General features: G+C 44.7%; 1 protein-coding gene across 6 annotated transcripts in view; it reads right to left on the reverse strand.

The window, feature by feature from the left end:
* Positions 1 to 25,112, reverse strand: part of ADAMTS9 (ADAM metallopeptidase with thrombospondin type 1 motif 9) — an 80,606-nt gene that overhangs the window by 20,879 nt on the left and 34,615 nt on the right. For all 6 annotated transcript variants that reach the window (XM_066195540.1, XM_066195539.1, XM_066195541.1 and 3 more), the window contains exons 17-29: positions 23,911 to 24,077; positions 23,673 to 23,802; positions 22,981 to 23,107; positions 21,110 to 21,320; positions 20,216 to 20,380; positions 18,948 to 19,112; positions 17,961 to 18,080; positions 16,060 to 16,164; positions 15,747 to 15,914; positions 15,284 to 15,568; positions 14,480 to 14,641; positions 13,734 to 13,910; positions 1,554 to 1,721 (exon numbers count right to left, since the gene is read on the reverse strand). In XM_066195540.1, the coding sequence (XP_066051637.1) occupies positions 1,554 to 1,721; positions 13,734 to 13,910; positions 14,480 to 14,641; positions 15,284 to 15,568; positions 15,747 to 15,914; positions 16,060 to 16,164; positions 17,961 to 18,080; positions 18,948 to 19,112; positions 20,216 to 20,380; positions 21,110 to 21,320; positions 22,981 to 23,107; positions 23,673 to 23,802; positions 23,911 to 24,077 (2,150 nt within the window). The remainder of the gene's footprint in view (positions 1 to 1,553; positions 1,722 to 13,733; positions 13,911 to 14,479; positions 14,642 to 15,283; positions 15,569 to 15,746; positions 15,915 to 16,059; positions 16,165 to 17,960; positions 18,081 to 18,947; positions 19,113 to 20,215; positions 20,381 to 21,109; positions 21,321 to 22,980; positions 23,108 to 23,672; positions 23,803 to 23,910; positions 24,078 to 25,112) is intronic.

The following is a 25,112-nucleotide window of genomic DNA, read 5'->3' on the forward strand; positions in this document are numbered from 1 at the left end:
TTGACATTGTAGTGTAAGTGTTTCTACCCCTTTACTTTTTCCCTAAGCAAGACGCTGGCTGGCTGAGCACATCCTACATCAGGAACCTGGGCTGAGGAGCTACTCCTGGAAAAGCCTGTTCTTAGCCTTATCATTAGCATACAAATATTCCTTAATTGCCTGGTCATAAGAAATTACCTCAGACCATAAATCACCTCATCCTCCTATTAACTTGGGCTCCTTTCTCTAGTTGCATAAAATTAACATCCATGATGCAGTGGAAAGCTGGGAATTTTAAAGCACTTTTATCAATTAGTATTAGTGTATTTTAATGCAATTGACAGGCCATTACATTATTATGTTTACAATTATTAGCTGTAAAAAACTGCTTTCAGGAGCAGTCACTTTAAATAAGGTGCAAATTGGATACCACAGACTGTCTAATGGCCTTGCATTTCATTTCAGTCTGGCTCCGGTATGAAATTGAGGTTTCAGTCCTGAAGGTAATAAAGATAATAATATTGACTTAATTTCCAATACAGGAGCAGTACTGTGGATTTCACAGGCTGGATGCTCCTATCCTCTCAGGTAAAGAACCCAGACCTCGATAACTGAACCTCCACGGTGAATGAGCACTTAGTCCTCAACCCACATAATGGCAAATACGCCTATCCTGTGAATCCAAAGATAAGGATTAAAAACAAACAAACAAACAAAAAACCCCAACTAATACAAGTCTGAAAACAATAATAGTTCATTAATGGGTTCATTGTTCTTTTTATTAGTGAACATTAATCAACAGCATGCTGTCCTAGTCCTAACATTTGCATGTGTGCCTGTAGCAATGTTAATGGTTTGTCTTTCAGGGAACTCGAATACAGCAAGAATGGGTGTTTTGTACCTAAATTTTGAAGACAGAACGCAAGGGAACACAATATTTTACAAGTTAGCAGTTCATTTAGTCTGGGATTTTCAAGAATTCCTCTGACTACCACACTAATGAGGTAGAGGGAAAAGCAAGGTTCAGAGTTAAAAATGTGATGCAGCAGATTCAAGGTGATGATAAAGACATTTTCAGGAAAACAAGGATGCAAGGTATACTTTCAGCAAGCAAGATGCTTAATAACTCAAAACATTTTTTTCATTTCTAGCAGCCTCTGCTCTATGCATCACTGTCTTTTTAATGAGGGAAAATCAAGCAATGAGTTTATTTCTCAAAACTAAGGAAGATTTTACTTGAGATATGATATTTAAATGGTATTTAAAACAGGAAGAAATAGCAGATTCTCTTCAATATTATGTACTAACGATGTTTCCAGCAAAACCCTAAAATATACAACAAGGAATTTGCTTTCAGATAGACACTAAAAGCAAGCTGCCTAGTTTTCAGCTGGTACAAATATGTGCTGCTCCACTGCTGTCCATGAAGCTACACTGTTTTACACCAGGATCTGGCCCAGAAGCTTTATCCCTGAATAATTCATGAGGACAGAAGTGATAGGAAAACCAGGCTCTAACCAATTTGATGGAGGAAGAATACCAAAAAGTGCAGAAGGGTACACAACATGTCTCACCTGGCCCCAATCTCCTGCTTTCCACTTCGGACATCTGCCCCCTCTGCATTTCTTTTGCACGTTGGGCTTAGCAAGGTGTTTACAATTCTCTTCTTCTACATGCCTCCCTTCCTTTGACAAACAGTACACACTGCGGTGCTTTTGGCCCCTTCCACAGGAGACAGAACACTGTAAATATAAAGTAACAACAGATCAGCTTTCACACTCATACAGGGGCCATGGCTACCCAGGGCATTTTCTTTTAGCTGGACCAAAAAGCACCTCCCCAGGTGCCTGGCAAGCTACAAAAACCTTGAGGCAAGTGCAGACGCTTAATATCGTGTGATATTCTTGGTCAAAGCCCCAAAAAATGCCAGTATCAAAATAGAGAAAACAGCTGACATTCAGCAGGGATAACAGGCTGGATTCCTGGCATTGCTCCAGTCCGTTTCAAAGGAGCAGAGTCATCTTACAGGGATCAAGGCAGGAGCCCTCAGTATCTACTCAGAACTTGAAAGGAACCATTTCCATTTACCTCGGTACAAAGGGATGTCAAATATTGGTAAATCAGGAGGGTAAAGCGGGCTCTGCACTTTCACAGAGGGAAATAACTGCACAAAGGACAAGGCAGAAAAGTGCAGCATTTCCTTGTCCTTGGTACAAAAGCTCGTGTTTGTTTTATCAGTGTAGTCTGACTTTTCTTTTTTTCCTTCACTAAACAGACTGAAACCAGGACATGTTCATCCTTAAGATTTATGCATTTTGAAAACAACTCAGAAGGTGGCAAGAAGGCAAAGCCTGGAGAATCAAAGCAAAAAGCAAACCAGCAGGTATGTTAGCTGCAAGCTTTGTAGTGAAGCAACTAATTTCAACCTCCCTCTGCAGGTTCACTGAACTTTTTCAAATGTGACCACTTCTGGCATGCAAACCCCAAGCAACTTCACTTTGATTTCAGATTAGTCTCCTCCAAAGATTTAGCAATCAAAGGGGTCTGGAATCACGACACGAATTTAATATGACAGTTTCATGTAGAACAAGCCTCTTACTCAGCATGATGCACCCAGAGACTCAGCTTCCATTTCTTCATTGCATGCTACGTCATAAGCATACTGGTTTAATCCCTGAGGGCAAACACCCTGTTTTAACCATCTCTCCATATAAAATGTTCTGCTTTCTTTTCAGAATGGAGGAAACATGCAGAAATGAGGCTTCGACCTCGAGGCTTCATTTTGGAGTCACTCCACCAGCATATTTCCCAAGAAATATATTACAGCTCAAGCTCTTCCCAGCCTATAAATACATTTGAAACCTAAAAAATTTATATATATAGCAGCTCTGGAAGGATCCACTAGAATAGAAATTGGCATATACATTGACACCTGTGAATATTTTATATTACAGCTCTACTTACAGCTCATTCAGCCCACAAAGAACCAGCGAGAGAGCAGTTTCTAAATGGAAAAGTTTAGGCCAATGTGGAGAGAAATGGATGTAGCTCCTAAAACTAGACATTGATGCTTACAAGCTTGTATAAACGACGCCCTGAAAAGGTTGTTTTTCTGCTGTAAGAGTGTTACAGATTGACAAAAGATCACTGAGGTCCCGTTGATCAACAGGTTTAAGAGCCGTTAATGATGCTCCTCCGAGAGGCTGAGCCTCTCAGTTTTTTTAGCTGCCTCTGAGTTTTCCTGAGCCCAGATCCAATTCGAAGATAGGCCAAAAAACCCAACAAGCAACATCCAACCTTGCACTGAAAAACAGAAGAAATGCTGTCCCTTGCAATAAAATAAAACTTCCATGAGTTACCCAGATCCATAAACTTCACTTTTTTTTCTTTGGCATCAACAGAAGAAAGATCAAGTTAATATTACTCTATTTTTATAAGCCTTCAAATTTCATCAGGAGTTAATTTTTTCATTCTCTCTACTTCTCTCCCCAGGCAACGGAAGTCAGCAGCAAGACAGAAATGTCACATCCTACAAAATCCAGTTCTAAACTTCTAATATTTTCATCCATTTACTATCTTTGGACTAAACACCAACACTGTTGCTTAAACAAAAATTCAAGTGCTCCTTGGTAAACAGCCTTCATGCAGGTTATGCCACTTTACTGTGACAGCCTAAGTTAAAGAGTAAATTTACAGCATTGATCAGGACTCTCTCATGTCCCACATCCTGAGCTGGAACAGTCCAGAGCATCCCTAATTTAAAAAATACATGGGATCCCACTACTTATCCTAAGGTAAGACTAACCACACTGTGCAGCAATGCAAGCACCTTTCTGGGGACCTGAAGCTGGTTGATAAATACTTGATCTCACAAACAATTTGGCACTAGTTATTTCCAAAATTATTCCTCCCCTTCTACAAAATGCTTAACTTTGGCGTGGAGCCCGATTCTGACATTTATCTTGTGATGCCATGATCAAACAAGTCTGCGTGCAAACCTCGGTGCACTCAGAGGTTGAGGCATAATTTGCTTAATTTTGTTAATACTTAAATGTAATTCCCAAGATGCTGGAATTAATCATTTCTATGTCTGCCTTTAATATAAATCAAATTTAGGCAGCTGTGCATTTTCAGATCTAAGCCACCCGTTTGCTTTCATGCACATTTGAGTTATGATCTCATTTGCACTGACAGAAAAGAAAGGTTGAATAATTTAATTTAACCAAGTATCAGAGACTGAAAATTCCTTTGCAAAGAGTCTACTTAATAACTGCCATCTAATTCATCTCAGGTATTCAACTTTTATCTGGCACATAGATTTTAAGCATATGTGAGCCACATGCAAAGCATAATTTAATAGCGGGCTGCATCTCAACACTATGTGAGTCCAGGAACTGCTACACCCAAATAGAATTTCTACCACCATCAGCCTCATCATTTATTTTGGACCCTGGAGAAACTTTGCATTTCATTAACAGGATTCTTCGTGGCTGCAAATGCCGCCTGCTTATGGTACCTACCAATAACAGTACCACCATGAGGTAAGCTTTGACCATGCCTTCCTCAAAACGTTTGGCAAAATCACTGTCTTCACATCCCTCTTTTTCTTGACTTCTTTCCCACACCCCCCACAGAAAATGCTTCCAAGTACTGGGGGCTGACGGTGGCTCTCTGGAAGAACAGCCTCACCTTATCCAAGGCTCTCTGAGTCAACAGAAAAGCCTCTACCGGTTTTAAGCACCTCTGAGCCAGCCCTGAAGGTGTAGCCAGGTATTGTATGAAATTTTTTCACTAGCCAGCTTCCTAGAGTCAAGGATCACATGCACTTGGGCATGCCTGTGGTCAACTTGCCTCTTGCCTCCAGTTAAGTGTGGGAAAATGTAGCCCTGAAAGGCTGTTTACAGCCTGTGATTGAGGCACAACAGCAAATAGCACCCCTGGATGAACCTGGGAGGACAGCCAGGCATGGAGGAGGGTGTGAAAACAACAAATTGTGATGTTTCAGTAAAAAAAATACCACGAAAACGTTTGAGGCACATTTAATAATAGAGAAACAGTATTTCGAAAAATCAGCTATAGCCATCACTCTAAAACTCTAGCAAACCTTCCCCTTGTTATTATCTTTATTATCTCCTACACCCACCACAGTTGCACTTGGCATTCTACATGGAGAACAAAAACAAAAGGACTTTCCTGAGAGCATTAGGATCAAAGCACTTAGCACAGATTTAAGGGCTTTAAGTTTATTGCATGATTAGTGTTGTTAACATGCCAAGAACTGGAGACTGGCATGCTGCTGATATTTTCGAATAAATATACTGCCTAGTTTAAATAAATGCAAGGAAAAAGGTTTAAATAAATACAGCAGAGATATTTCCATATCAACTGTTTTCATAAAGGTCAGAATACGATGCTAAACATCTCCTGCAATGCCTTGCTCTGCTCTGCTTATGTTTTTGTTTCCACAAAAAATTTGTTTTCTATTTCAGGGTTTAGGAGATGATCATTTTGTTTTACCAAGTGTGTGCAAATTGCTTTAAAATAACTCTTTCTGCATTTCCTGATCTGATCGTTTGGAAGATGAGGTACATCTTGTTCATTAAAACCTCCCTAAAATAGAAAGGCTGCTTCTTGATGCACAGGGTTGTCAGCGGGAAAAAAAAAAAAAAAAGAAATAGAGTACGTTCAAAGTCTCTTAAAATTTTGTAGAAAATTTCTGATGAATTTCTGAGAGCGGGGTCAGTCCAGCACCAAGAGGACTCAAGAGCTCTGGGCACCAATGAACAAATCTCGGCAAGAAGAAAAAGGCAGCACAGACCGGTCAGGAAGAAATGGAATGACTGCTCCTTGTAAACTTTGGCATTGGAGGGGCAGTTCCACGAAGGGCAGAAGGGCATATCCCAAGCAAGAACCTGGGAACACTCTCCCCGAGAAGTGAAAAGTTGCAGAAAATGCTGTCAGACCACTCTCAAACCCACTGTGCATCAGCCAACGATTTGGGAGGTATTTAAGACAATGAATGCAAGCTGTGGTGATCACCAAATGAATTCCCAAAGATAGGTATGCTCCCATAGCTCAGCAAGGGCAGGGCTGGGAAGGATTAGACTAAAAATGGCTTTATCAGATTCTGCCAGGAGCAACTTTTTGGAGGAAATTAAAATCAATCCTTGTAGATTTAGACTTCCCCACATTAAGGATTTTATGGAAAGTCAGCAGCTGTAAGTAAGCCCTGGTTCATCCTTTCCAACAATCTGAGACAAAACGTGTTGGATGAAATAAAGCAGAAAAGCAACAGAGCCCTCCAATGCTTTACACCCATTTTCCAAGAGGGCTGTGTTCCTGGATGCCTGCAAACCTCTCCAACTACAAGCAAACTCAACAATGTGCCCTCACAGGTACCTTTCAGCAGCCTATTAATCTGTATCACCTTTTTTTACTACCACTAACACTGCTGCTGTCAGATACTGAAACCATATTTCGGTGACTTCTGTACCTCTAAAGTCTCTTGAGCACAAAGGACATCAACAGACACATCACCAAGGAAAGCCTGGATCCTTCCTCACCAGCTGAACCTTTACCAGGAATCTTAAAATGCTGGAACCTTCGTGTGCTGTCCAGCAACAGGGGCTCTGTGACATTCAAACCAAATTAGCTTCACAACAGCAACGTATTTCAGCAGGTAGTTCCCTTGGCTTCAGTGAGACAGGCTAAAAGCAAGGCTGCAGCACTTTAGGAGATGTTTAGGAAATACTGATTACTGCTCTGAAGCCCTGTTTCTCCCACTGATGTGTTTTAGCATGGTCTCGTGCCCATCTGCATTGGCATGGTGAGAAATCCATAAAATTGGGTGGGGATACATGCAGGGCAGGAGTCACCCAGCTTGGCCTTCCTTTCCTGACAAACTAAGGAGCCATGACTTAAGGCACATGGGTGCTGAGTGTGTATGGTCATGGTGATTTTAGCTGTTGCATGGCCAGAAAATACATATGATTCTTGCACATTTTAAAAGGAAGAGGGGGTCTCTACATCCAAGGAAGGGCAAATGGACCAGAGTCCTGAACAAAACACACCAAAGCACTGCACTGCAGTTTAGAAAGAGGCTTTAGAAATGTTTAATCCAAACTGACTCCTCAGAGAAATAGGGTGATTGAAAAAACAGGCATGAACATTGGGGATTTTGGAATGTATAGTCTGAATGTGTTGGTGAGCACTGTCCAGAGCCCCTGTGGAAGTGTTCTAAGGAGCCCTCTCAGCCCTCTGAGAGCTGGAGGACAGCCCCCAGGCTGAAAAAGAGCAGGCTTTGCCCCAAGGAGTCCCCATTGCCCTGGGCATGGGCAAGAGGGAACTTCCATGCTGGCCTGCCCTCTCTGTAGAGCCCAGAGGGTCTCCATCCTCCAGAGGCTTGGGTCTTGGCTTGGAGCAGAGGCACAGAGCTTCCAAAGTCATTACTGCAAAAGGGAGAAATGAAACAATCCCACTAAATCTTCACCTTCCCAGCACCAAACTCAGCTGCAGGGACTGGTGAGTGGCCTCAGATGATGTGGCCTCAAAAAAACTGAAAAAAGGAGGAAAATTTCTCAGAGAAAAGGGTCCAATTTGATGTGTTGCTGCAGGGTAAGAAAGAGCTTGTGTGTCTGGAGCCCACTGCTCCAGCACAAATTGCCCAGAGGAAAGGGTGCTCTTGGGTTCTTTAACTCCTGCAAGATTTAGGGCCCCGAGTGCCAAACTCAATACAATAATTTCCCCAAGCTGGGAAACCTCACAAGATATATGGGAAGAAAGAGGTAACTGCAGTAGGAGAAGCTATGCTGCTCTTCTGCAGCGTCCACCTAGTAAGCAGCACCTTCTCCCCCTTTTTTCCCTGCCCTATTGTTACTACAAAAGACTTCACCAAGCACAGAAACTAGCAGGGATGTAAGCACACCAAGCTCTCCTAAAAGCTGTGTCCCTTCCCTGCTCCACTCTATTTACCTTGAACAACAAGCAAACAAAAGCCCCATAGAGCCACTGCTCTATGGTCTAGGTCTCTCCAGGCAGGGAGGCATTTGATGGCACTTCCTCAAATTAGGAGATGTGTGAGCTACCGAGGGACACCAATACATTGGGACGTGGAAGGTACTGATGAAGCCTATTTTCCATGCTGTGGCACTTTTAGGAGAGTACCAATTGAAGCAGCAAGGTGCCTCAGCTAACTGACACTTTATATTTTTAGTGAACAGTGGTACTACAATGCCATTTAGATATTTTGTTCCAGAATAGGATTTCTCTGTGTTGGATGGAGTAAAACGCAAAGGAAAGAGCTCTCCAAGAAATTTCACAGGTGTGCATCACACTGGGGAGTTGTAAGAGCACTGGGCTACTGCTTGCTCCTCCATTTTATAAAGAAGAATCTTAGCTTAATGCACTAGGGATAAATATTGTCAACTTGCACACGGTCTTGGGCATCAGATAGATTTTCATCCATGCTGCTGGCTCACACACCTCTCCTGTGAGCTAGTAAAATTAAAATATGAATAGAGCTTTAAGTGCCTTTGGAACGGGACTGACTACACCATTTTTTCTTAACAAATTCACAAATCAGTCACTGGGAAGGTTAGAAGCATAGTAAATCTCTTTGTGCTTAGTGCCCCTCATTGTTACATCCTTGTTTCTAAATCCCCAGGATCTGAGCAACAGCAATGATTGCAGTGTGGAGTATACAGTGTGACTGGAAAATGGGCAAAACTGCAGGCAGACTTCCCAAAACCCAGCTCAGGGATTTGCCTGAAGATACTGCATTACACAACACATCCCTGAAAGTGTGTTATTGCTTCAATGGGTCCCTTGCAGTCTAATGCATTCCTGTACTCAGAGCCAGTGCTTTGGGAGACAAATATTCCCAGCAATTGCCCTTTTATTTATTGCTTTATTTCTCCTGTGTGGGGACGCGTAGATGTGCAGGAGATCTGCAGCCAGGGACGGGCCACCCATAACCCAAGGACTGAAGCCAGTCATTGCTGAACAGCAGCCTCACCATTTCTTGTTTGAGTTTAGGCCTAGAAAATGACCATTTTATTGAGAAAAAAGTGTAAGAAAGGAGGTGTAAAAAGGCAACCACAGAGGCATGCTAAATGCAGCCAAACAGCCACTGCACTATGGGAGGGAAGAGACTGCACTGAGTGGGAAAGTGTGCTGAGGAACTTGGGGAGAAGATGGACTGTCTGGGGGCAAAGAGATGAGAAGAGTTTAAAGATACCTGAAAATAACCTTTGTGAGTCCACCCACTGGTACAGCTCCTGTCTGTCCTGGCAGTGGCAACAGGAGAGGTTGTTGAAGGACAGCAGATGACATGCTCTGCAGCTCCTTTCCCTGGTACTTCCCCTGCATTTAGTCACTGGATCAGGCAGGTCAGAATGGACATTGCTGACCAGTCCTTTCACTTCTCCATCAGACTAAAAGGTCATGAGGGGTGCAAAGACCAATGGGGGCCCGCAAGGGGGAGAGTGGATTGCAACAGCTGAGCTTTAAGTTGCAGGAAAACAGTTCTGTGAAGAGTTGATCCAGGAATCACTAAGGTGCTGGGTCAGTGTTAAGCACAGTGCCCCAGGGTGGTCCCTCACCTGCAGGGTGTAGCTGATGGGCTCCCATGGCTGTTTTCCTGCTAATGGAGCATCAACACCAGCAAAGAGAAGACAGAGAAATGATAACAAAAGTATACCTATACAGTTCTCCTTTAGGAAGCAGAAACAGAAGGAGCAACGAAAGATAGCAATAATAGCCAAAAAAAAAAAAAAAGGAAAGAAAAACAAAATTTGAAGATTTTAGGGTAAAAAGAGATGAAAAAAATGATGTTCCTCTATTGGGCAGTTGGGTACCAATGGCTTTGCCCACCTGTGATTGCCCTGGAGCCACCAGCTGTGGGCACTGAGGTGAGGAGAGAGATGCATGAGCATCCATCACCACTGCCTCAGAAGAGCAACAGGCTGGAACTCCTCAAACAAAACCCCAACAGCACTTCAGCAACACTACTGTCACAGCAAATTTATTTTCTGCAGAAGAGAAGAAGGGAACAGCAGCATTATATGTACTTGCAACCAAATCTGTCCCTGGTTATCACTTCTGCCTTAGCAAGACCTGACATCCTGCCTGCTATGAACATTATCAGAACAACGACACAGAGAATATTGCTGTTGAGCAGCCTATTTTCAGCCAGCTGCATGGGGAAGGCATTTTGCAAACAACATGTTGGGGCTTTGACAGAATTAAATACAAATAACCCGAAGTTTCCACTGACACCAACTTTAAAATTAAAATTCTGGAGCGCCAGCTGCCTGACACAGATGTTGGCCAGGCAGTTCTTCCACTTCCCACCCAGCTCAGAGCCCCTTTGCTGCTCTGTCCCTGTGTGCAGCCAAAGAGCCCTGCAAAGCCATCAATGCCACCAGCTTCCTGCCAAGGGAAACCAATGCTGTCCTAGCCCAAACCTGAACTCACATCCACAGTAACAGAATCCACAATAACAGAATTTGGAACTTAGCCAGTTAATGTTCTAATTACTTGGCAGTAAGCTTCTGATTCTTCATTAGAGCAAAGGGCCTTCCAAGACTCTCATACCAGCACCTCTGCCTACAGCATACAGAGCTGGGAAGTACTGAGAGCTGCACAACCACTGCACCAGCAGCTTGAACTTTAGACACCCAAGACTGACAAGTACTTGACAAAGCAGACTAATTTTAAAATTGTAATACTTTTTTGGAAAAAAAACCAAACAAATCCCAAATAAATCTAAACCTCACCCACCCATTTTCCAGAGCTCAAAGTCAAATGATCACTGCCCTGTGCAGTGAAGCCCAAATCACTCACTCAACTGAACCAGGGTTGCTGTGAGATATAATTGTTTTATCTTATCTGTGACCATTTCTTAACTCGGAAAGAATGAGAAGCCCACAAGAAATTAATTCAGCATTATTCATAAATTGTATCAGGATACAGTTGGATATTAAGGCAAACTCAAAGTATCAGAGATTATTGCATGGAGCAAATCTGCTCCAAGACAGGTACTTTAAGGGAGGTTATGCATATATTTTACATATGTGGTATATATATGGGTATATTTATTAAAACCAAACCTCGGGTTTTAAGTGAAGCAATGGGTAATTCTCATTGTGAACATCTCCCTCTTTCAGGACAACATGGCAAGATTTCCTCTCAGGATTCAAGAGTGTGTATGGAGATCTGCATTCATACCATAAAGCATTCAGAGGAGAAAAAACACTCTCTGTGTTCTGGTGACAGTCAGTGCACGTTTTCTAAAGCATGGTTTTAATAAGAAAGTCAGGTCTATCACATGGTGTACAATTCTGCAATGGGTAAATACATGTTCTTAAATAAGCAAGGGAATAAAAGTGTCACCTCCTCTTAGTCCTCTTTGAACACACATTATAATGACAAGACATCTCACCGGTCTCCTGTTGTAAAATTATCATTTACACATACAATCTGTTTATCCATTTAATTATCTCTTCCAAACCTGGATTTAACCAGCCAGATAAAGATCACTTGTTTACTGTGTAAAATCCCAGTGGAATTTTGCCCGAGGACTGCGGGTTGGATACTTCGGACTCTCTCTGCTTTAATTTGTATGTACTTTATAGTACTAATTTCACTGAAACTTGAGTAATGCTAAACCAGTCAGATGATTGCAAGAAATTAGTTATCCAAACTTTGTAATTCATACACTTTTAACTGTGTTCGTTTAATTATTGAGAATGACAATTTTTGTTGGAGAACAAAGCAAGTAAAAGAAAACCAGATAAAAGATGGAATATTGCAGAACCATTTCAGAAAATTTAGCAAAAGTTACCAAAACTAAGTATATGATCTGAATTTAGCAATAGACTCAAGAAATCATTATACAAATTCATTTATGATTACATTCTACTTGTCTTTAATTTTCACTGTTCAACATTAACATTAAACATTGTAAATGTATGCAATATTTATATAAAATTAAATTACAGTATTGGAAAAATAAATACACTTTTACATAAATACATACTGCTGAGAAGTTTCAGCTAATACTATACTCTTGTTTCAAAAGTGACCAAAAAAATATGGTAGTGACACTCCATCCCAGGGGATGAAGTATGTACAGCTAAAGAATGATGTTTGCAACCGATGACAGAGCTAAAGCAAATCCAGGTGATACCACACTAAAGGAGAAAAATTTGGCCGTTACTACCTACAGTAGTAGCACGAGGTAGACATACACGTGGAGTGTTCTGCTGGAGGGACACGAAGCCCTGGGGACCCCACAGATACTTCTCAGTCTTCAAACAGCTCTGGGTCCCCTATGTCAGAGCCCAAGGACATCTCGGTAAATGAGACTGAAAAATCAGATCAGTTCCTGGCAATGACGGGGGCTCAGCCCTGCAGCCCCTTCCCCAGGGCTGTGACCCTGCGCCAGCTGGGAGGAGACACTGCAGGCAGGACAGGGTGTCCCTGCCCTCCACCTGTCTGCCACATGTCCCACCTGCTCCCAGGAGAGCAAGGACAACCCACTGAGACTAATACAACAGAGTGGAGCCAAGGGAACTTCTCCTGGGTGAAAAGAAAACAATCAGACTAGAGGACTGCACCCCGCGTTTCCAACACTGAGAAGCAGGTGCAGCCCTGGAGCCTGCTCTGAACAGCCACGAAAAGGCTGAGTGACACCAGAATGAAACACAACTCTGGCCACACCTTTGGCTCTTGAAAATGGTCCAGCACAGGTAAACCAAGGTTGGCAGTACCTCCCAGCTGGCAAATCCTGTGGGGCAGCCAGCACACGCATCGCTTCCTCTGCTTACCTCACCTTGCTCATCCTTAACACCAGCCAGGTTGATGGACAAGGGGTACATTAGCACCTCAAATGAAATATTTCATAGCACTGTCTCTTGTACTGGTGAAGCACCGGATACACACCAGTTCAGCAGTTTTATGGCTATTGCAGAACTCACTGAGGTATGATAAAAATATTGAAGAGTGTTACTGAAGGCACCCACAGAAGGAGAGCAGGTTTTGGCAAGATGACTTTCCAAACTATGACAATTATGGAAGTCCAATACATTAAAAAACAGGCCTCTTTTTCCTTTTCCTATAAAGTGCTTTTGAATCAGATTTAAAAAAAAAAAAAAAAGTCTGCAAATGCTTTTATAACAAAATACACAATAAAGGCTGACATCTGTTTAAAGGCCACTCCAAAATGGAGGTTCACTGAACTACGTAGGTCTGTGTGTGGGCAGGTAGGGACATGCACACACATCTATATACACTTATACATGCCTGGGAATTGATGCCATTTAGCACATTTTCCCCACTTATCTTGCTTTTGGCAGAGAACACGCAACTGCTAAACCAGTAGGTGCCCAGTGCAGTATTACCATTAAAGAGCAGAACAATTTAACTTCAATGGGAATGTACCACTTAAAATCCAGGTTTAAATCCATATGCAAAAACTTAGTCAGAACCAAGATTCACAATGCACAGCACTTGCACAGCGTAATAAAATGGACAAAGGTGGCTACTTAGCAGAAAGTGCCTTTTAAATTAAAGGACTCAAGCGCCCCTAATGTAAGCCCTTCCTGAACAGGTGTTATTCTGAATACATTGTAAATAATCCTCTGTAAGTGCAGTTTTAAGACACGAAGCATTAGCACCTTGGTTTGAAGCAAATTAAATGTTGTTAGGGGATATCTACAAAATGGTTCACAAAGAGAAATAGTTTATGGTCGTACCGAGCTCCAAGGACCAGCACTCCAGGCAGCATCTCTAGGACAGTCCTGCACGTTGCACTGCTCTCTGTCTGGTGGCTTGTCAAGGATTTCGCAGCTCAGATCTGTAAACCTTTCTCCATTAGGGCGCTGACACACCACCAGCCGTGTCCTTGTCCCTCCTCCACATGGCTTAGTGCACTGCAAGTCAGCAGAGGACAGAGCAATCACAGTTGGGAGAGCAAAAATACTGCTCACTTGCTGCCCAAAGCACTATCACCTCCAAAAACCAATGGCAATTTCTGTTCCCAACTAACCCACTCCAGCCAAATCCCCCTCCTGAGCCTCAGATGGACATTTAGCTTCTCTCCTCCTAAAGCTGTTCATGCTGCTCCACCATGATATTGCCCGACTCAGTGTAACAGTGGAGGTTTACACCTCCAATTGCTCATCTCAGATTAATTTTCCAAAGAGAGCAGTGATTTAATTTTTTTAAAAAAAGGCCTTCAGTTAAACTAGGCTTCCCTTAAAAAAAGTCATCGTTCCTGTAAAACTTACTTTTGCCTGGGAAGAAAGTTTTCCCATGACAAATGGAAACAAAAACACCACCCAGAAATTGCTAACATTCACTCATTTGTCAGAGGCTGCCCTTCAAGTTCCAATCTTTCTAATAAATGTCACCACAATACTCCTCTCTTCTCCCATTTTTCAGCCACCTGCTAATGAAAGACTTGCCCTGGGCAGGGAGCCCAGATGGATGGTGCACTCACCTCTCCCCAGTTGCCATAGGCCCACTGAGGGCAGGGGCCAGATTCGCAGGATCTCTGCTCCATGGGTTTGCTTTTCTCATCGCAGTTATTCGCAGTGTATCCGTTTTCATCCTGGCACACCACGACCCGCCGCTGGAAACCCCCTGCACACGTGCTAGAGCACTGCAAGACACAATTGCCCACGGCTTCATTGAGTCCAGGAATAAGTCTGCACTCCCAGTTCCTTCCCAGTGCCCTGTGGTGGGAACGCACTGCTAGAAGGTTCATACAGCTAACAGGCATTACTAAACTTCAAAACCCGGCTGTTGCTAATCACAGTGCAATGACTTAGGTGCTGACTAAGCAAAGAAAGTAAATGCCAGCCTAGTTTTAAGGAGGTGAGTAATCCCTGCTGCAGTGTTTGACATCCCATTTGTGCTTAATTCCCTTTAGAGACTTCCATGATAAAGCATTGCATACTGTATGCAATGAGAGGAGCAGGCAACGAGGCTCTGCTGTGCTTTGGCAACAACTCTGCACAGCTGTAAATGTCCCAGGAGACAGCCAAGAAACAGAGGCTGGCCTTTGCCTCATGGAAAATGATGCTGTCAGCTTTCTGCCTAGACTACCTTGGAGATACAAGGTATGAGAGACTGACAAGTGATGCCTGAGCCCTTCTGCAACACTTGCTTGTGTGAGCAGAGAGCAGACAGTGGGGAGAAAGGTCCCTCTCTCTTCTCCCTTTGTGCTGACTTTAAGAAAAGACTGGATCAGCTTGGGAAAGAAGGAAACAAAACCCAGGAATAAGAGAATCAGGGCACTTACAGCACCCCAGGGGCCGATCCTCCACTGATTGCCTCCTGGTATGTGTGCACGGTTTCGGTTCGGGCTGCCCCCAGGGTGCGGTTTGAGGCGATGATCCGGATAGAGGAAAGGGGAGATGGGCCTGCCGTAGTCATGGCTGTTTGGATGACACGGAGACATGGAGCAGTCTTGCTCGGTGGCAGGGAGGTCATCTGGGTCACACTCGCTCCTATCCACCAGCTGGTCACTGTAATTGATGCAGATCACTTGTCGCGTTGCCTTACCTTGACCACAAGTCACCGAGCACTGTGTTACAGTGGGAAAAGGAGACACAGTCACATTTCCAGTTTTGAAAACCAGCTCTTCCTAATAACGAGCAGCAGAAAACCCAAATAAACCTCACTTATAAAAGGGCAAGTGCAACAGATTAATGAAGCACATCTCCAGCAATGAGGTCTCTTGCAAGAGACAGCGTGATGCTTACAGAGCTCCACTCCAAGGCTTTCCACTGCCCACAGGGTGTCACGGTGCACATTTCTGTGGCTGATGGCTTTGGAAGGTGGAAACAAGCTGACTCATCGGCCACGGAGCCCTGGTCATCCCGGCAGCTGACGTATCTCATCCGGGTTCCCTTCCCGCATGTTGCGGAGCACTAGGGAAGAGGAAAGAGCACTCCACTAGGAAGTTGCCTGACATACATTGCAAGGACTTTGCAATGAAAAGTTTGGTGCATGCACTCAAAAATATCACATTCTCTACTATAAAATAATCCTGGAAGTATTATGATGTGTGCTTACCGGTGTCCAGGATCCAAATCTCCACTGTGTCCTGTGTGTGCCTGATACGGCTCTCTTGGCTTCAGGACTATTTGGATGGGATGGACATACAGCTACTTCACAGTCCTGTACAGGAAATACATGGGGGAAAAGCAGGAAATAAAGAATTTGCAGATGTTTTGATTAAACTACCTCCTCTTCAATGTAATTATGAGGAACATGCAACATCTTGAAACTCTGACCTGCACGTGTTGTGCAGGCAGGCTTCTTCCCTGCATCCTCTTGGTGAACCAGCAAAACTCGGTATCAATATCCTGGGGCCTTCATATGCAGAACCCTACGTGGACTTTTGACTTATTAGGAACTCTACAATAGGGATTCCCATAACCATGTGCCATCTCCATGCATTGAAACCAGATGTTTTTGAGGCAAAAGATGAAAGTTCATTAAGGGTTCTGGCATGAACACACATCTGCAAAACAGCAACTTTATCTCCCTTCAAAGCTCCCTTCCTTCAGCGTGAGACCTGCAGCCCACACAATAAAGGTTATGCTGCTGATTGCAGCCCTTTGATTCCCTGCAGCCCACCAGACCACCTATACCCATGTGCCGATCTCCACCACACACCAAGCAATGTGAGGTTTTGGGGATAGACATGTCATTCTGCTCAGACTTCCTACGGTGCCTCACAGGAGGGCTCTGGTCCTGCCTGGACCTCCCAGGAGGTCTGGTGCCAGAAACTATCAACATCCATGACTTTACTCCATTGAGTAGTCCTTGCCAAAAAGGAAATTAGTAGTGACTGTCCCTATGAGGGGGAGAGCAGCTTCTGACAAATGGCAAACCCGATTTCCATATTGTTGTGATTTCACTTATGCTGGAGGCATACATGCCAAATGATGGCTGATGACAGGTGGGTTTGTTACCCCTTGACTGCAGTGCAACTGGTCTCCACACATGGGAAAAGCAGCTCTTTCCCAAATGTTGTGGCCTTAGTTAAACTCTGTGAGTTCATGCAAGACTGAAGCTGCACAGGGCATGAGCTCTAAAACTCTCCTAGATGACAGATAGATGTTAATGTCCTGTTTTATTCAGCTCCTCCAGACACCTTGGACATATCCTCTGCTTCAAATGGGAATTTACATGTTTGCTTCCAAGTACACAGTATGGAAAACCTCTTCAGCAAATTTGCAACTGGTATGCAACATTTCTTAATTTATCTGGCTAGGAAGGACGTGTCTGGAACTGTAGCTGTCACAAACATTATATTGTCACATCCAGCAGACAAGAAATTACAGCCTCTCACTGTGATTTGTGGTGAGGGGCAACAGCAACAGTCCTGCTGCCACATAAGCCCAGACTGCAGCATTCTTGACCCCATGCAAGCCAAAGGAAGTGTCTGCTGTGTCCAGGACCTGAACCTCTGAAGCCAGTAAATACTGTCTCAACCTTGTGGTCTCTTGTTGTTATCCCATATTCATACACTGCAGCTTCTTTAGCTTATGAGCTCCTAAGAGTCCAGCTTTAGTGCTGCATCTGAACACACCCTCACAACCCATTGTATGACTAGAGCTCCATGGATATGAACCATAAGCAAAGGTAATTAATCTTCACCCACAAATCCTGATACACTCATAGGTTGTCTGTTGCCTTCCTGGCAATCTGGTGCTTCAGAGTGTAAGGTGAACCACATGGAGAGGATCTGGATGGCAACTCCCTGAAAAAAGTTTATCTATCCCATTTCTACCAAAGCAGGGTGCTGTGCTGCATCTTTCCAAGAACCATGAGCAGCCCAAGGTACTGCTCAGCAGGGCTGGCATTCAGGGCACGGCTGTGCTGCAGCAAGATGTCCCCTGAACCTGTAGCCTGGATGCCTCTATACACACCCTGGGAAAAGATGTAGACAAGACAGCAGGATTTACCTGGGTATCTGTAGGCCTGGTTGCAGCGTTACACTCATTATCATCCACCACTGACACGTAGGTGCCCACAACACACTTCACTGCTCTCATCTGGTAGCCTTGGCCACAAGTCACGGTGCACTGGGAGAAGACAGATGGGAGAAAAGAGCACTGGGTCTGAGTAGGTGCTTTGGTTAGAAAGTATTAATCAGCCCAGCCTCTGTTTAGGCAAGTAGCAAGAGCACTAAAAATAAAAGAGTTTCCCTTCAGGTTTCTCTTCAGTTCATGTATTTCAGCTTTAAATTAGGTCAAAGTTTTAACTCGCTGCAGCCACCAGTGCCTTGCACGCTTCACTTGCTTCTTTGGGAAGGAAGGTGCGAGCACTGAAATGATTTACTTTGTTGCACACATTAGAATCAGAGTCTGGTAGAACCTGCATGATATCCTCCTTTAAAACTGGTTGTTCAGCCCCATGGTAGCATGAGCAGCTAATGAATAATTTTACTGATGGGAAATATGTCTGACTGGGACAACTGGTCTGGGTTTATTGCTGTTTTTTAATTCAAGAGCTAACAGCTTTGTGAAAAAGCAGATGCCAGAGCACTCTGGGAGGAATAAGTAACTTGTATTTTAACAGAAAAAAACCCCTCACTAACCTAGAAACTGGAAAACATTAAAAGCAACAAAAGTTATTCAATGTGAACAGTTTTTCTGTGAAAATTAGGCCATGTATTTAGGTGCCTAAATATGGATTTAGGAGCGTAACCTTGGAAACCCCTTTTTTTGAAAATCACAGCCAATTTAGTATGACAGAGATTAAATTTAGCACAAAGGGCAGGTACTGTTATTGCTGCCTATCCACTGAACCCAAGCAAACAGAGGGCTGCTTTGGTGTGCAAATCAATTAACACAGTTATGCTGCTGAATTTGGATGAAAGGGCAGCGCCCAGCCCCAGCCACCCTCATCCAGGTCCCCCTAGCCAGGAGCCCTGTGGGGTTGTGTGGTACCTGGCCCCAAGGCCCCACTTGCCACGAGGCACACTCCTGCTGCTGGCACATCTGCACCGACTCCGGCTTCGTCTTGGGGTCGCAAAACCTGTCGTTCAACCGATCTTCTCCGAACTGGCACCACGTCTGGCGGTGCTTGTGCCCTTTTCCACAGGTGACCAAGCACTGCGAGGAGAAAAGTGCAAGCTCAGGTGGTGCCAGGGATGCACTGCCAGCTCAGCACCTGCCCTGGCACTGGAAAATAAACCTGGAGACCTACTGCAATCACTGCTTAAAAAACAGCTGCTGAAGTGCAGCTGTTCAGCTAACATCAACATGTCCTGGAAGACAGGGGAGTGTCTTGTCAACAAGAAGATTGCTCTCAGGAGCTGGTCTAGAGCTGGAGCATGGAGAGCACAGCTGGGCAAGAATCCTTCAGCATGGGCAAAGTGAGACCACAAAGGCTGTTGACTTCCAGCAGCTGTGAGACATGGGGCAAAGACACAGCACTGCCCCGTGGGGTTTTATCTGTGCACAACAGGGTCTTGCTAAAAAACTTGTTCTTTCTGAGTGTGCATTTTAAGGGTTTTGGCTTCTGTAGGCTGTGAGTGCCTCTTCCACAGCCCTGGCATGGCTTGGACTGCCACCAGCTTGAATCAGAAGACACGTTTGGTAGAGAACAGTCCCTGTTCCCATTTAATTGCTTTCATTATGCCCTAGAAGAATATGACTCACAGAAACAAGAGAAATATGGCCACAGTGATTATGAGCACCCTTTGAAGACTGTTCTCCAGCACCCCCAGTCCTGCTGCAGAGACAAACCTATCAAGATAGTTTTGTTGCGTTGCAAAAAACACCAGCAGCAGTGGAAGAAATAATAAACAGCAGAGAGGCTGAGCAAAACATCAGCAGGGTGCAATCCTGCCCTCCAGTGACAGCTAGCGCTGCCAGGGCTCTTGAGGACAATCTCAAGGGAAAATGAGGGCAGCAGGTATTTTTCTTCCCAAATGTACAGCAGAACTGCAGAAAAGCTGGGGAGAAATTATTGCAGGAATGGAGAGATGTTAACCCCCTGTGACTTTGCAGGGAGGAAAGTGGCCACTTGACCAGTGGCCAATGACACAAGGCGAATGACTTTGCTGCCTGTCTGAAGCCTCCCTGTGCACCTTCTGCACGAGGCAAAAACAAATCATGATAGATGAGCAGGAGTGGAGACATCTCCTTGCAGATAACAGCCCCTCAAGGTGGGGGACCAGCAGGGTGAGCCCACCCTGGTGACCAGCACCTACCTCAGACCAGTCGCCGGTTTTCCACTGTGGGCAGGAGAAGTCACTGCATCTCTGCACCGTCAGCTTCTCCTGCTGGCTGCACTTGCTGTCATCCAGGATGTCGTTGTAGGTGTTCACACACATGGCTCGCCGCCGCCGCGTGCCCCCGCCACAGCTCTTGGAGCACTGCAGGGACACACACCCCGTCAGTATTTCCTGCCACTCTACTGCTACTGCCTCCTCCTTCTCTGCAGTCACTGAGGAGTGACTGCAGGAAGCCTCCGCAACAACAATTTATACTTTAAGTAACAGGCTTTTACTTTATGAATTCTTTAAAAAGCTAATCCTGCTAAGCTTAATAAAATGTCGTGGCAATGTGTTTCACAAATTCATCTCAGGTTATAAACCCATTATTACTTTTATAAGTGTTGCCTTTCAGTTCTCCTAAATGGCTGCTGCTCATTCTCATTTTAGGAGAGATTAATTCTCTCTGACCAGACAGCCCCCCCTTCACTGTGCCCTCCCTGGAAATCCCCAGGCTCGTCAATCTCTCGGTGCCTGTATTCAGGAATTTTCTTCTTCACGCAAAAGCTAAGGTGTGTAAAGGAAACAAATTTCAGAAGTCCTCTGATGATGGCAACATGTCCTTCCCAGCCTCTGGCAGTGGTGACAGCTTTGATGGCAAAAGACAGCTAGCAGAGCTTCATGTAATGAAGACAGATACTTAAAGGACAGATTAATTGCAGTGGAAGGTAAGAAGTACCAGGCTGACTCAGACTAGAGTGTCCTCCAGGGGAAGCAATGAAAGCAGAACCACTGTGGGCGTATTTTACATATATTCTGTTAGCAACCTAAACAGCCCAATGTACTCCTGTGCAAGGAGCAGCATTCGCTGTGCCACAGAGCATCCCTCACCTCAGTCCAGGCCGAGTACCGCCATCCTCCCACGTTACAGTCTCCAGTGCACTTCTCCCTCGTGCTGGGCTTGGCCTGGCTGTTGCAGAAGCGGTCGTCCACCTTCTCTATCTTGCCCTCCAGGCGGCTGTACTTGGAGCAGTAGATCTCCAGGGTGCGGTAGCCCAGCCCGCACTGCGCCGTGCACTCACTCTTCCTCGCGATGTGCCACCTGCGCCGAGGACAGCAAACATCAGCCCCGGGCTCTGCAGGGAATGTGCTCAAGGGTGTTTGACAGAAATAAGGAATATGTGCTCTTGAACAGGCAGTTTTGGCTCTGTGTCACACTTCCCAGTGCTTTGGGACGTAAAATTACCCCGGCATTGCTGCTTGAAGGAAAGGAACTGTCAGCATGTCTCTCTTAAGCAAAAGAAAGACAGCAAAGCCACGCTGTAACCCTGTGAGACCAGCCAAGGTGGCAAGAGGAGGTTCATGGCTAATCAAGGAACAGTGCTCTGAAAGCTTCTGAAAGCTTTCCACCCCACATTCCTCTGCACCTGTCACCTCAGCCACTAAAAACTAAAAGCTAGAAAACACAGCATCAGAAAATGATCTGCACAGGCTTGAGAGGTGTTCCACATTGCAGGACACCCACAAAGCAGTTTCAGCTCTCCAATGGACAAGCAAATGACTTGCTAAAAGACACTCAAGTCCTAGCTGTGTCAGCAGGGGTTAGAAGTGTTCTCTCTTGACAGTCAGATTCCCACCCTGCTGCCTCCTCTGTGAGAAGGACAAAAAGGATGGGGCTGGAGGCCCCCAAGGACCACCTGGGGATACACCCCTGCTTCACATCAGCCCAGCTATGGAATGAGATGCTGGACATGAAGCCTGATCCAGGGAGGTGCTGGAGACCCTGAAGCCAAGAGGAGCCCACTGCCCTCACACCTGGCAGGGGTGGCTTCTGAGGGAGGAGGCAGTGACATCCTCTGGGGGGCCTGGAGACCCTTGGGCTGCTTCCTGTGCCTGTACAGGGAGCACAAAGCCCAGCTCCAAAGCCAAGAGAGCAAACTCTAGCACAGCCCAGAGAAGAATAAGATCAAGGGGATTTGGAATCAATAACTCCTGACTGGTGGGAGCCTCACATCCCTGCATGCTTTTCAGACTCCTGCATTTGCCCTTCTCAAGTTTCCAACCTGTTGCAATGGCAACAGCTGTTACCGCGACAACCCAGCCCTGCACAGCCCCTGCACAGCCCCACTCTAACAGGGCTGGAGAAACCCCTCGGGAAACTCGGCCATCTGAATTGCTTCACCAGCGGCTGCTTAATGCCACCATATTTAAGCCCCAGAAAGGAGAAAAGATTGCTTGTTAAAGGGAACTGGGTTGTGATGGTTTAGGCTGTGCTTCACCAATTCCAGCTTGTCTGGAATTGTCTGGGGACAGCCCTGAACTCATTCTACACTTAAGCCTATTCTTTGCTTTAAATAAACAATAATAAATCGAAGTCTTAGCTATGTTTTTGCTTTAAGTATATGTTTTCCCATCTTTGGAGGCTGTACGCAGAATGGTGCTGAGCATTTCTTATCCAAGTAGATGCAAATTTCAGGCCCTGTATTGCACAGGGAGATTTTTCAGCATTAGAGGTTTTTTGTTATAGTTAGCCCTAACTGAATCCAGCAAGAGAGATGTAAAGGCATTGAGAAGTTCCTTTCAAAACACCACTGGTGGATGATAACCCCTCTTGATTGACAAAGAGGCAACTACCAATCCTTTTCATTTTCAAAATCTAACACAGGCTGGTGAGAAAGGCAATTATGGTGAGAAGCGAAAGGAAAGAGGAGTAAATAATAAGTACACAATGTTATTTATATACATGGCTGAGCACAGTGCACCTTAATTCACATTCTGTGTTACAAGGCTCAGTGGCGGGATCAGGCTGGGGAATTCGGTCGCATCGCTGGTCTGACACTGTGAGCTGATCTGACTCTCTCTTACACACAGGCTTCCTTTTCCGTTCTCCTGCACAGAGAAAACCAGCACTTGGTTGGAGTCATGCAGCAAAGTTATCAATTCAGTTATTTCTCTTACACCTTTCATAGTAGTATTTAAGAGATGTCAGGTGTGCTTTTCCACCTCTGTCAGAAACAGGGAGGGGGTTTAAGACTAAGCTGAGCAGAAGGGGTTTATCGCAGATGGGATGGAGACAGGCACAGAGCTACAGTACCCCCACAGGGATGGGTTCTGAGTGAGTATTTAGCAGGGTGGGCACTGGCAATGATTGAATGTCAGACCCAGAACCAGACACTGGTGCATTTTGCAGCCTTAGGAAATGCCTCATGACCTTTTCTGTGTTCAGCTTTCTCACCTGCAAACCAGGTTGTGAGGCTCACCTGGCTGGGAGGGGCTGTAAGGTGCCCTGCTCTGAAACCCAGAAACACCTTGTAGGATGTTACCCTCCACTGCAGACCAGGGAAACAATCATACCCACAGGATGAAAATCTCAAAGAAATCAGAGAGGGATGTGACAGCAATGCCCAGACCTCAAATGAATCCAGGACAAAAGTAAGCCTTCCCAAGCACCCACCTTGGCAGAGCTTGCTGCAAGGCTGCCACGGGCCATGCTCATTCCAGTAAAATTGCTGAGGTTTGTCCTCAATAGGGATATTGAATGTGTAACGAACGTCAGGATTGTACAAATTGCCCACTGATAAAACCTGAGAGGAAGAAAAATGAAGAAGAGTAAACCAACAGATATCATTGCCCACTGTTTTCAGTCCAACAGTGCTGGGCAGACTTGTCCATACACACAAAATATACTTCACCTGAAGTGTTATTTCTTGCTCGATCCGATCTGTAGAATTAATCCTTTCAACAGTATTATCAGAGCCGCTGTATTCGATCACAGCATTCCCAACTTTGATTTCCCTTTTAAACATACTGACGACAAAGTCTCCATTTAATATAAAGTCTCCTTGACTGTTAGATAAGGCTGCATAGGTGCAAAAAACAAGAACTAAAGAGGCAGAATTAACTCATACGTACATAACAACGTGAGTCATGTGCTCTCAGTGCTCCTTTCCCTTGGGGTGGGGGGAAAAGCCCACTGGCATTCTCAAACAGAAAGGATGTAAAGTGAGCAGCAGAGCTCTTGCAGACATTGTGCCTTCTCCTTTTTCCACTGGAAAGCCTCCTAAAAATGAAGGCTGAATTCCTGAAGTGCTGCTAAACAGTTCATTCAAAACCCAATGCAGAGATATCCAAAAAGCATTCTGGGCTGGGTGCCGCAAGGAGCACACATAGGCTGTATCCCCACATAAACCACAGAAATAATCCTGCCCAAACCTTTTCATTAGCTGTGTGGGTAGGGTGGCTTCCCTGGTGTTTCCAGGTGTATTCTTAGGGTAAATGTACGCAGCTTAATTACCTAAACACAATTTTCTACTATATAATTACAGGGAGTTTGGTCAGTATCTCCCCCTTTGTCTCTCTCTCGCCCCCATACTTTTTATTATTCCAAATCTTAAGGTATGTGAGAGCACTGGAGGCTTAAAGCCTAAATGCTTTATAAAAGGAACAGTTTCCTGAAAACAGCAGTCTGCTGCACAACTTCACACTAATGCGATTATGTAGCTAATTTCCTAAGTTAGTTTCCCCACCATTTCACCCATCACAGCTACGTTACTAAAAAGCCCCTGTACTGAAAAATCTAAACACCAAAACACCAAAGGAAAGGTTTTTCCAACAAATGAGGAGAGATAATGAAGCAAAACACTGCTCAGTAGCAAACACACACAGACAGAGAAAACCTCACAAAGCAGAGGCTACACTCAACCAGGTATCACACTTCGGAGGTTTTAATGTTATTAGGCAGTAGTAAAACTCATTAAAGGATTCCTTGTCTTTTACTGTATGTCCTATAACCATAGGTACATCTTGGACTTGATGACAACATCAAATTCCTCCTAAACTGTTAAACAACTGCAAGGTTCACAGTAACCAAGGGCCCAAGATTTCACACTCAGTG

The sequence above is a fragment of the Chamaea fasciata genome, unplaced genomic scaffold, assembly GCF_029207755.1.
Source record: "Chamaea fasciata isolate MVZ Bird 193981 ecotype frontalis unplaced genomic scaffold, bChaFas1.0.hap1 SCAF_13, whole genome shotgun sequence".
In the NCBI taxonomy this organism is placed as follows: domain Eukaryota; kingdom Metazoa; phylum Chordata; class Aves; order Passeriformes; family Sylviidae; genus Chamaea; species Chamaea fasciata.